This window comes from Oncorhynchus tshawytscha, linkage group LG10, assembly GCF_018296145.1.
Source record: "Oncorhynchus tshawytscha isolate Ot180627B linkage group LG10, Otsh_v2.0, whole genome shotgun sequence".
Lineage (NCBI taxonomy): Eukaryota > Metazoa > Chordata > Actinopteri > Salmoniformes > Salmonidae > Oncorhynchus > Oncorhynchus tshawytscha.
The window spans coordinates 1,392,955-1,404,844 of NC_056438.1; the positions used below are offsets into that span (position 1 = coordinate 1,392,955).

An 11,890-nucleotide genomic window follows, 5' to 3' on the forward strand; every position below is an offset into this window, starting at 1 on the left:
GTCTATAAATGAATTCTCTGAGAGTCCTTACACATTGCAACTGAGATCCTTTATAGCAAAGACACACATAGCCAGACAGCATTGGCTATAAATTATCATTCAGCTTTGTCTCCTAAACTATGTTCTTATCTCGCTCTCAGGACCATAAAACAAAACCTATATCAACAGGCATATATCAAATACACCCCTCCTGGACAAGATCACAGAGACACAGTGACTGGCACACAGACGTTGTGGAGCCAAGAGATACACGCTTGACCTCTCCCCTCTCTGCGGCCCAAGTAACTTAGTCCTGACAGAGAACAGATGACTGCAACCCTGCCACAGTATTATACAAAAATAAACATTCTGATGAGAAGTAACTCACAAGCATATAATGAATATAAAACATCTTACCTATGTTACCAACTAATTCTGATTATTCCCCAACAATACATATATATATGTTTAGTATCTGTATGGTTTAATATCAACATAATTTGATACATATATACTGTACATATATATATATATATATATATAGCTGAGTCTCCTCTTTCCATAGTGGGGTCATATTAGTTTGTAGCTGAGTCTCCTTGTAACGGCGTTCTTCGTTTGTAGAAAGAGAGTCGGACCGAAATGCAGCGTGGTGGTTACTCATGTCTTTAATGAAGAAAAAACGGAACGATACATGAAATAACTAATAAATACAAAACAACAAACGGAACGTGAAACCTATACAGCCTATCTGGTGAACACTACACAGAGACAGGAACAATCACCCACGAAATACAAAGCGAAACCCAGGCTACCTAAATACGGTTCCCAATCCGAGACAACGAGAATCACCTGACTCCGATCGAGAACCGCCTCAGGCAGCCAAGCCTATACAACACCCCTAATCAGCCGCGATCCCAAATACTACAAACCCCAATACGAAATACAACACGTAAACCCATGTCACACCCTGGCCTGACCAAAATATATAACGAAAACACAAAAACCTAAGACCAAGGCGTGACAGCTGGAGCTGTGATACTGGAAAGACCTGTTTATATATTATATACAGCTGGAGCTGTGGTCCTGGAGAGACCTGGTTATATATGATGTTTATATATTATATACAGCTGGAGCTGTGATCCTGGAGAGACCTGTTTAAATATGATGTTTATATATTATATACAGCCTACACTAGACACACCCCTAATTAACCACAATCCCAATGCCTACAAAATCCCAACAAGACAAACAATAACCCCATGTCACACCCTGGCCTGAACAAATAATTAAAGAAAACACAAAATACTAAGACCAAGGCGTGACACTCCTCTTTCCATAGTGGGGTCATATAAGTTTGTAGCTGAGTCTCCTCTTTCCATAGTGGGGTCATATAAGTTTGTAGCTGAGTCTCCTCTTTCCATAGTGGGGTCATATTAGTTTGTATCTGAGTCTCCTCTTTCCATAGTGGGGTCATATTAGTTTGTATCTGAGTCTCCTCTTTCCATAGTGGGGTCATATTAGTTTGTAGCTGAGTCTCCCCTTTCCATAGTGGGGTCATATTAGTTTGTAGCTGAGAGTCTCCCCTTTCCATAGTGGGTCATATTAGTTTGTATCTGAGTCTCCCCTTTCCATAGTGGGGTCATATTAGTTTGTAGCTGAGAGTCTCCCCTTTCCATAGTGGGGTCATATTAGTTTGTAGCCCAAACAGTTCTGACTGAACAGCTGACTGACTTCAGATGAATCCCTTGACACTTTGGGGGTCGTAGAGCAAAATGCACTTTCAGATGCAGAAATCCAACAGAGGTGGATATCTATTAAACTAAATGTTGGTATTATGTTAATTAGATTGGCACAGAAATGCATCAATAGACTATTAAGGAAATTCATATCTGTGGTGCAGCTCAGTGTTTCCATTATGTACCATAGTGATAGTTCTCACTGTGTGTTTCAGTGTTTCCATCATGCACCATAGTGATAGTTCTCTCTGTGTGTTTCAGTGTTTCCATCATGTACCATAGTGTTAGTTCTCTTTGTGTGTTTCAGTGTTTACATAATGTACCATAGTGATAGTTCTCTCTGTGTGTTTCAGTGTTTACATCATGTACCATAGTGATAGTTCTCTCTGTGTGTTTCAGTGCTGTTGAGTAAACTGGTATACTGTAGCCTCGGACAAGGTGGAGGTGAGTACATTTCTCTATATTCATCACCTGTTCTATAATAGTAACATTTATCTATATTCATCACCTGTTCTATAATAGTAACATTTCTCTATATTCATCACCTGTTCTATAATAGTAACATGTCTTCCTGTCTCTTCATTGGTTGTGATTTCATGTCAGTCTCCAGTCCTTATTCTCTTAGTAACGAAGGTTCCATAAAGGATCTCCAACGTCTCTATTATATTATGACAGACCAGCTAGATCTACTGTCTATTATATTATGACAGACCAGCTAGATCTATCGTCTCTATTATATTATGACAGACCAGCTAGATCTACTGTCTATTATATTATGACAGACCAGCTAGATCTACTGTCTCTATTATATTATGACAGACCAGCTAGATCTACTGTCTCTATTATATTATGACAGACCAGCTAGATCTACTGTCTGTATTATATTATGACAGACCAGCTAGATCTACTGTCTGTATTATATTATGACAGATCAGCTAGATCTACTATCTCTATTATATTATGACAGACCAGGTAGATCTATTGTCTCTATTATATTATGACAGACCAGCTAGATCTACTGTCTCTATTATATTATGACAGATCAGCTAGATCTACTGTGTCTATTATATTATGACAGACCAGGTAGATCTATTGTCTCTATTATATTATGACAGACCAGCTAGATCTACTGTCTCTATTATATTATGACAGACCAGCTAGATCTATTGTCTCTATTATATTATGACAGACCAGCTAGATCTACTGTCTCTATTATATTATGACAGACCAGCTAGATCTACTGTCTCTATTATATTATGACAGACCAGCTAGATCTACTGTCTCTATTATATTATGACAGACCAGCTAGATCTACTGTCTCTATTATATTATGACAGACCAGCTAGATCTACTGTCTCTATTATATTATGACAGACCAGCTAGATCTACTGTCTCTATTATATTATGACAGACCAGCTAGATCTATTGTCTCTATTATATTATGACAGACCAGCTAGATCTACTGTCTCTATTATATTATGACAGACCAGGACATAATCTGGAGAAAGATCTACTGTCTCTATTATATTATGAATTAGAATAGGCTCTCTGCTGTGTTTCAGCATCTCTGTTAGAATATAAAGCCTTGTCTCAGGACAGTATCGTACCCTCATCACTAGGTTAAACAGCTAGAGAATAGCCTCTCTGCTGTGTTTCAGCATCTCTGTTAGAATATAAAGCCTTGTCTCCAGATCTCAGGATAGTATCCTCCCCTCATCACTAGGTTAAACAGCTAGAGAATAGCCTCTCAAATGTGTTTCAGTATCTCTGTTAGAATATAAAGCCTTGTCTCAGGATAGTATCCTACCCTCATCACCAGGTTAAACAGCAAGAGAATAGCCTCTCTGCTGTGTTTCAGTATCTCTGTTAGAATGTTTTATAATTTTAACTTCCTCTCTCTCTCTTTCCCAGCATCTCTGATTGTCAGTCCTGACAGATCTCAGTTCTTTGTAGAACAAATCAAAGGTTCTCATATGGAATCTGGTGTAGACTGGTATAACACATCAAAGGGTTTCATATTGAATCTGGTGTAGACTGGTATAACACATCAAAGGGTTTCATATTGAATCTGGTGTAGACTGGTAGAACTAATCCAAGGGTTTCATATTGAATCTGGTGTAGACTGGTAGAACTAATCCAAGGGTTTCATATTGAATCTGGTGTAGACTGGTAGAACACATCAAAGGGTTTCATATTGAATCTGGTGTAGACTGGTATAACACATCAAAGGGTTTCATATTGAATCTGGTGTAGACTGGTATAACACATCAAAGGGTAGATTACGAGATGAAAGAGCGATGTCCTGACCTTAGTATTCTATATTTTCTGTATTATTTTGAGGTAACGACGGTGGGTATGTGTGTTTTTGTCTTGTCTAGGGTTTTTTGTTTATCTATGGGGATTTTGTATGTCTAGGTAATGTAGGTCTATGGTGGCTTGAATTGGTTCCCAATCAGAGGCAGCTGTTTATCGTTGTCTATGATTGGGGATCCTATTTAGGTTGCCATTTTCCATTTAGGTTTTGTGGGTTATTATCTATGTGTAGTTGCATGTCAGCACTCGTTTGAGTAGCTTCGTTTTGTTATTTTGTTAGTATGTTTAAGTGTTCTTCATTTATTAAAGAGGAATGTCTTCATATCACGCTGTGCCTTGGTCTCCTCACTATGATGAACGTGACAGAATAACCCATCCTAAAAGGACCAAGCAGCGTGATAAAGAGGAGTGGACATTCTGGGCCAGGGAGAAAGATAATTGGATGACATCCTGGACCTGGGAGGAGGTAATGGCAGGGGACAAGACCCTGCCATGGAAGCAGGTGGAAACAGAGCAGGATGAACGGCGAAGATATGAGGGTACACGGCTAGCACGGAAGCCCGAGAGGCAGCCCCATTAATTTTTGGGGGTGGCACACAAGGAGATTGGCTGAGTCAGGTAGGAGACCTGAGCAAACTCCTCGTGCTTACTGTGGGGAGCGTGTTTCTGGTCAGGCACCGTGTTATGCGGTGGAGTGCATGGTGTCTCCAGTGAGCTATTCTAGCCCTGTGCGTTCTATTCCAGCTCCTCGCATTGGCCGGGCAAGAATGGGCATCCAGCCAGGAAGGAAGGTGCCGGCTCAGCGCTCCTGGTCTCCAGTATACCTCCTTGGACCAGGATATCGTGCGCCGGCTTTGCGTACTGTGTCTCCGGTGAGTCTGCACAGCCCAGTGCGTCCTGTGCCAGTGCCCTGCATTTGCAGGGCGAAAATAAACATCCAGCCAGGACAGGTTGTGTCAGCTCTACACTCCAGACCTCCAGTGCGCCTCCAGAGTCCAGTACGTCCTGTTCCTCCTCCCTGCACTTGCCCTGAGGTGCGTGTCCTCAGCCCAGTACCACCCGTTCCGGCACCACGTACCAGGCCTCCGGTGCGTCTCCAGGATCCGTGCCTCGGCAGTCCAGAGCGTCCGGCGACAGTACCCAGTCCAGAGCGTCCGGCGACAGTACCCAGTCCAGAGCGTCCGGCGACAGTACCCAGTCCAGAGCGTCCGGCGACAGTACCCAGTCCAGAGCGTCTGGTGACAGTACCCAGACCAGAGCGTCCGGCGACAGTACCCAGTCCAGAACCTCCAACTACGGGCCACAGTCCGGAACCTCCAGTATCACAAAAAAATCACATAAATCATTGATATTACAGCAATACATAACACGATTAACAATGAAAATCACTTACATTACATATATGAAAATAAAATGTACCTCTGAATGGAACCGGTTGCTCATCCACTGTTACTTCATGCCCAGGGTTGTAGAGGTATGGCAGACGCTCCACCTACTTCTCACCTACTCTAGCGTCGAGCAATCCCGTATCCGGGAGCGTAATCATAGCCTCAAGCTCATTACCATAACGCAACGTTTCCTATTCATGAAAATCGCAAATGAAATTAAATAAATATATTCAAACACAAGCTTAGCCTTTTGTTAACAACACTGTCATCTCAGATTTTCAAAATATGCTTTTCAACCAAAGCTACACAAGCATTCGTGTAAGAGTATTGATAGCCTAGCATAGCATTAAGCCTAGCATTCAGCAGGCAACGTTTTCACAAAAACAAGAAAAGCATTCAAATAAAATCATTTACCTTTGAAGAACTTCGGATGTTTTCAATGGCGAGACTCTTAGTTAGATAGCAAATGTTCATTTTTTCCAAAAAAGACTATTTGTGTAAACGAAATAGCTCCGTTTTGTTTATCACGTTTGGCTAAGAAAAAGACCGGAAAATGCAGTCACTTACAACGCCAAACTTTTTCCAAATTAGCTCCATAATATCGACAGAAACATGGCAAAAGTTGTTTAGAATCAATCCTCAAGGTGTTTTTCACATATCTATTCAATAATCTATCAGTGGTGGCAGTTGGCTTCTCATCAGAAGCAAACGGAAAAATACTGCAGCTGGAGATTACGCAATAATTGCGACGGAGGACACCAAGCGACCACCTGGTAGATGTGGTCTCTTATGGTCAATCTTCAAATGATATGCCTACAAATACGTCACAATGCTGCAGACACCTTGGGGAAAACGTGGAAAACGTAAGCTGACTCCTAGCTCCTCCTTCACAGCCATATAAGTAGTCATTGGCATGAGGCGATTTCAAAAAAATGCGGCACTTCCTGATTGGATTTTTATCTGGGTTTCGCCTGTAACATCAGTGCTGTGGCACTCACAGACAATATCTTTGCAGTTTTGGAAACGTCAGGGTGTTTTCTTTCCAAAGCTGTCAATTATATGCATAGTGGAGCATCTTTTCATGACAATATCTTGTTTAAAACGGGAACGTTTTTCATCCAAAAATTTAAATAGCGCCCCTATATCCAAGAAGTTAAGTGTGAAAGACTTTTAGTGGCATCGTAGAACTTAAAATCACCCTTCAACTCTCTGCATCCCAGAGAAGCCTTCCCGATGGCTGTTGTGATGAACATGTAGAGGTGACGTCCTGGGCAACTGCATTTCTTGTGGGCCCTGGGGTCATCCTTATGACATCAATTTGTGTGGGTGTGTGTCTTTTTGGTCCAATGTATCAAATCAAATCAAATCAAATCAAATCAAATTTTATTTGTCACATACACATGGTTAGCAGATGTTAATGCGAGTGTAGCGAAATGCTTGTGCTTCTAGTTCCGACAATGCAGTAATAACGAGCAAGTAATCTAACTAACAATTCCAAAAAAAACTACTGTCATACACAGTGTAAGGGGATAAAGAATATGTACATAAGGATATATGAATGAGTGATGGTACAGAGCAGCATAGGCAAGATACAGTAGATGATATCGAGTACAGTATATACATATGAGATAAGTATGTAAACCAAGTGGCATAGTTAAAGTGGCTAGTGATACATGTATTACATAAGGATGCAGTCGATGATATAGAGTACAGTATCAACGTATGCATATGAGATGAACAATGTAGGGTAAGTAACATTATATAAGGTAGCATTGTTTAAAGTGGCTAGTGATATATTTACATCATTTCCCATCGATTCCCATGATTAAAGTGGCTGGAGTAGAGTCAGTGTCATTGACAGTGTGTTGGCAGTAGCCACTCAATGTTAGTGGTGGCTGTTTAACAGTCTGATGGCCTTGAGATAGAAGCTGTTTTTCAGTCTCTCGGTCCCAGCTTTGATGCACCTGTACTGACCTCGCCTTCTGGATGGCAGCGGGGTGAACAGGCAGTGGCTCGGGTGGTTGATGTCCTTGATGATCTTTATGGCCTTCCTGTAGCATCGGGTGGTGTAGGTGTCCTGGAGGGCAGGTAGTTTGCCCCGGTGATGCGTTGTGCAGACCTCACTACCCTCTGGAGAGCCTTACGGTTGAGGGCGGTGCAGTTGCCATACCAGGCGGTGATACAGCCCGCCAGGATGCTCTCGATTGTGCATCTGTAGAAGTTTGTGAGTGCTTTTGGTGACAAGCCAAATTTCTTCAGCCTCCTGAGGTTGAAGAGGCGCTGCTGCGCCTTCCTCACGATGCTGTCTGTGTGAGTGGACCAATTCAGTTTGTCTGTGATGTGTATGCCGAGGAACTTAAAACTTGCTACCCTCTCCACTACTGTTCCATCGATGTGGATGGGGGGTGTTCCCTCTGCTGTTTCCTGAAGTCCACAATCATCTCCTTAGTTTTGTTGACGTTGAGTGTGAGGTTATTTTCCTGACACCACACTCCGAGGGCCCTCACCTCCTCCCTGTAGGCCGTCTCGTCGTTGTTGGTAATTGTACTTCCGGCGCCGACAGAGATGGCCGCCTCGCTTCGCGTTCCTAGGAAACTATGCAGTTTTTTGTTTTTTTACGTGTTATTTCTTACACTAGTACCCCAGGTCATCTTAGGTTTCTTTACATACAGCCGACAAGAACTACTGAATATAAGATCAGCGTCAACTCACCATCAGTACGACCAAGAATATGTTTTTCGCGACGCGGATCCTGTGTTCTGCCTTACAACCAATGTAATAATAATCCAGGTTCTGGTAGTCTTTAATAGCTGATTGAATCCAGTGGGTTCTGGTAGTCTTTAATAGCTGATTGAATCCAGTGGTTTCTGATAGTCTTTAATAGCTGATTCTAAGATTTGTATTTGATCATCTGTATGTTTTTGTAGTTTGATCATTATTATAGAGACAAAAACATTGGAGAGGTGGTTTATCCAAACATCTCTTTGTGTTTGTTTAGTGTTTTCCAATTTTCCCAGAAGTGGTTAGATTCTATGGATTCTTCAATTACATTGAGCTGATTTCTGATGTGCTGTTTTTCCAATGTATATTTCTATATTGTTTTAGTGATTCACTGTGGTGAAGGCTCAGTGTTTCTGGTTCTGAGTTTTTAGTGTTTTAGGTTTCTCTATTTCTTTCTTATGTTTTTGTATTCTTCATCAAAACATTTCTCAATGTTTCTATGTCTCTCTCTCTCTCTCTCGTTCTCTTTCTCTATGTCAAATCTCTCTTTCAGCCTCTCTGGGTGTCAGTCCTGACAGATCTCAGTTCTTTAAATATGAGTCTGTCTCTCTGAGCTGTGAGGTTCAGGGGAAATCTGCTGGATGGAGACTGAAGAGATACACAGTCTCTGGGGAGCGTTCAGATTGTGGAATAAAATGGGGAAAACCACAAGGGTCTTCATGCAACGGGTCACTAATACCATCAGACAGTGGAGTGTACTGGTGTGAGTCTGGGTCTGGAGAACACAGCAATGCTGTCAACATCACAGTACATGGTATGTCCACAAACACCATCTACTAACAATATAGAGTTTAGTGGTTCATCTGGTTTCAGACAGCTGATGTTACGTTTATGTGATGTTTATATATTATATACAGCTGGAGCTGTGATCCTGGAGAGACCTGTTTATATATGATGTTTATATATTATATACAGCTGGAGCTGTGATCCTGGAGAGACCTGTTTATAGATGATGTTTATATATTATATACAGCTGGAGCTGTGATCCTGGAGAGACCTGTTTATATATGATGTTTATATATTATATACAGCTGGAGCTGTGATCCTGGAGAGACCTGTTTATATATGATGTTTATATATTATATACAGCTGGAGCTGTGATCCTGGAGAGACCTGTTTATATATGATGTTTATATATTATATACAGCTGGAGCTGTGCTCCTGGAGAGCCCTGCCCTTCCTGTGACTGAGGGAGATTCTGTGACTCTGCGCTGCAGATATCAGGGAACTCCTTCGAACCTCACAGCTGATTTCTACAAAGATGGATCCCTCATCAGGAATGCGACTACAGGAGAGATGACCATCCCTGCAGTATCCAAGTCAGATGAAGGACTCTACAAGTGTACCAACTCCAGCTCTGAAGGAGAATCACCAGAGAGCTGGATGACTGTGGCAGGTGAGAATATGAGAAACCTTGACATTCAGATTATCTGGTTCTTCTTTACACTGTTCAGTGGTGCTGAAACCTGCATTATAAACTGGGTGGTTCTTCTTTACACTGTTAAGTGGTGCTGAAACCTGCATTATAAACTGGGTGGTTCTTCTTTACACTGTTAAGTGGTGCTGAAACCTGCATTATAAACTGGGTGGTTCTTCTTTACACTGTTAAGTGGTGCTGAAACCTGCATTATAAACTGGGGGGTTCCAGCCCTGAATGCTGATTGGCTGGAAGCCGTATACCACGACAAATCATTTATTTTTACTGCTCTAATATACCACGGTTAAAAACTTGTTCGGGATCGGTGTCCCTTCCACGGGATGGTTGAGCTAAAGTAGGCTAATGCCATTATCATGAGGTTGTAAGTAACAAGAACATTTCCCAGGACGTATCTGATACCATGTCTCTATCCAGTACCATCTCCAGTGTTGCCCATTGTCTCTATCCAGCACCATCTCCAGTGTTGCCCATTGTCTCTATCCAGTACCATCTCCAGTGTTGCCCATTGTCTCTATCCAGCACCATCTCCAGTGTTGCCCATTGTCTCTATCCAGTACCATCTCCAGTGTTGCCCATTGTCTCTATCCAGCACCATCTCCAGTGTTGCCCATTGTCTCTATCCAGTACCATCTCCAGTGTTGCCCATTGTCTCTATCCAGCACCATCTCCAGTGTTGCCCATTGTCTCTATCCAGTACCATCTCCAGTGTTGCCCATTGTCTCTATCCAGCACCATCTCCAGTGTTGCCCATTGTCTCTATCCAGCACCATCTCCAGTGTTGCCCATTGTCTCTATCCAGCACCATCTCCAGTGTTGCCCATTGTCTCTATCCAGTACCATCTCCAGTGTTGCCCATTGTCTCTATCCAGCACCATCTCCAGTGTTGCCCATTGTCTCTATCCAGCACCATCTCCAGTGTTGCCCATTGTCTCTATCCAGCACCATCTCCAGTGTTGCCCATTGTCTCTATCCAGCACCATCTCCAGTGTTGCCCCTTGTCTCTATCCAGCACCATCTCCAGTGTTGCCCATTGTCTCTATCCAGCACCATCTCCAGTGTTGCCCATTGTCTCTATCCAGCACCATCTCCAGTGTTGCCCATTGTCTCTATCCAGCACCATCTCCAGTGTTTTAAATTGTTTTTATTTTCTCCAACTGCAGTTCTGTTAGTGTAACTTTTGACCTCAACATTATCAATCACCACTGAGCTGACAGTTCTAATTAACAGAAAACTTAAAACACACTCACTGTCTAGTTGGAATGGTGTTCAACAAATCATCCCTCATGCTACCCTCGTAAAACTGACCATCCTACCGATCCTTGACAAAGAATCTGCCAAGAAAAATAAACAAATAAAACAAATCATATATTTGGATCAAAATAAACATATCTTTCAAATTAACATTAATAATAGTTTATTTTAAAATAAAATATTTTAACCCACTCTAAAATCTTCTGACATAAGAACAGTCACAAAATAAATGTTCAGGAGTCTCTGGGTCACAACTACAGATACACATTTGTTATCCATATCTATTTAGAATCTCTGTATAATAAAGGTCTTTACAGCTTGACTGCTGCTGTTAGTTCAGAACGCTCAGTTCAACCTGTAAAGAGATGGGTGGGGCTAAAGCTGAAGAGGGTGGGGCTAAAGCTTTAGAGGGTGTGAACAATGCTGAAGAGGGTGGGGCTAAAGCTGAAGAGTGTGGGGCTAAAGCTTTAGAGGGTGTGAACAATGCTGAAGAGGGTGGGGCTAAAGCTGAAGAGTGTGGGGCTAAAGCTTTAGAGGGTGTGAACAATGCTGAAGAGGGTGGGGCTAAAGCTGAAGAGTGTGGGGCTAAAACTGAAGAGGGCGTGAACAATGCTGAATGGGTGTATGCAAAGAAGGGCTCTACAGTAGTAGTACCAAAACATTCAAATGCCATTTTCTCAGAATTCAGTTTATAAGTTTATCAACTTTCAAAGCAGAATTACTTTCCCATCCTTTCTCAACTGTAGTGTATGATATACCATTTTGTAGCTCTGAGTCTCTACTTTAACCAACGTAAAAAATACAATTTGAAATGATGCTACAAAAGACCGACTTGAGCCGGGTCGGTCACATATGGGAGAGTTGGTATGGACATAAATAGGAAATAGCCCTGGTATTGATAAGGTGTAAATAGCCTTGTTATTGATGAGGAGTAAATAGCCCTGGTATTGATAAGGAGTAAATAGCCCTGGTATTGATAAGGAGTAAATAGCCCTGGTATTGAT

General features: G+C 41.9%; 1 protein-coding gene across 1 annotated transcript; it reads left to right on the top strand.

The window, feature by feature from the left end:
* Window positions 1–1,751: 1,751 nt before the first annotated feature.
* Window positions 1,752–9,726, top strand: LOC121847554 (Fc receptor-like protein 5). The gene is made up of 4 exons (XM_042329294.1): window positions 1,752–1,782; window positions 2,115–2,159; window positions 8,691–8,951; window positions 9,345–9,726. Exons 1-4 carry the CDS (start codon window positions 1,752–1,754, stop codon window positions 9,710–9,712), a joined length of 705 nt encoding a protein of 234 aa, XP_042185228.1. The 3' UTR covers window positions 9,713–9,726.
* The last annotated feature ends 2,164 nt before the right edge of the window (window positions 9,727–11,890 follow it).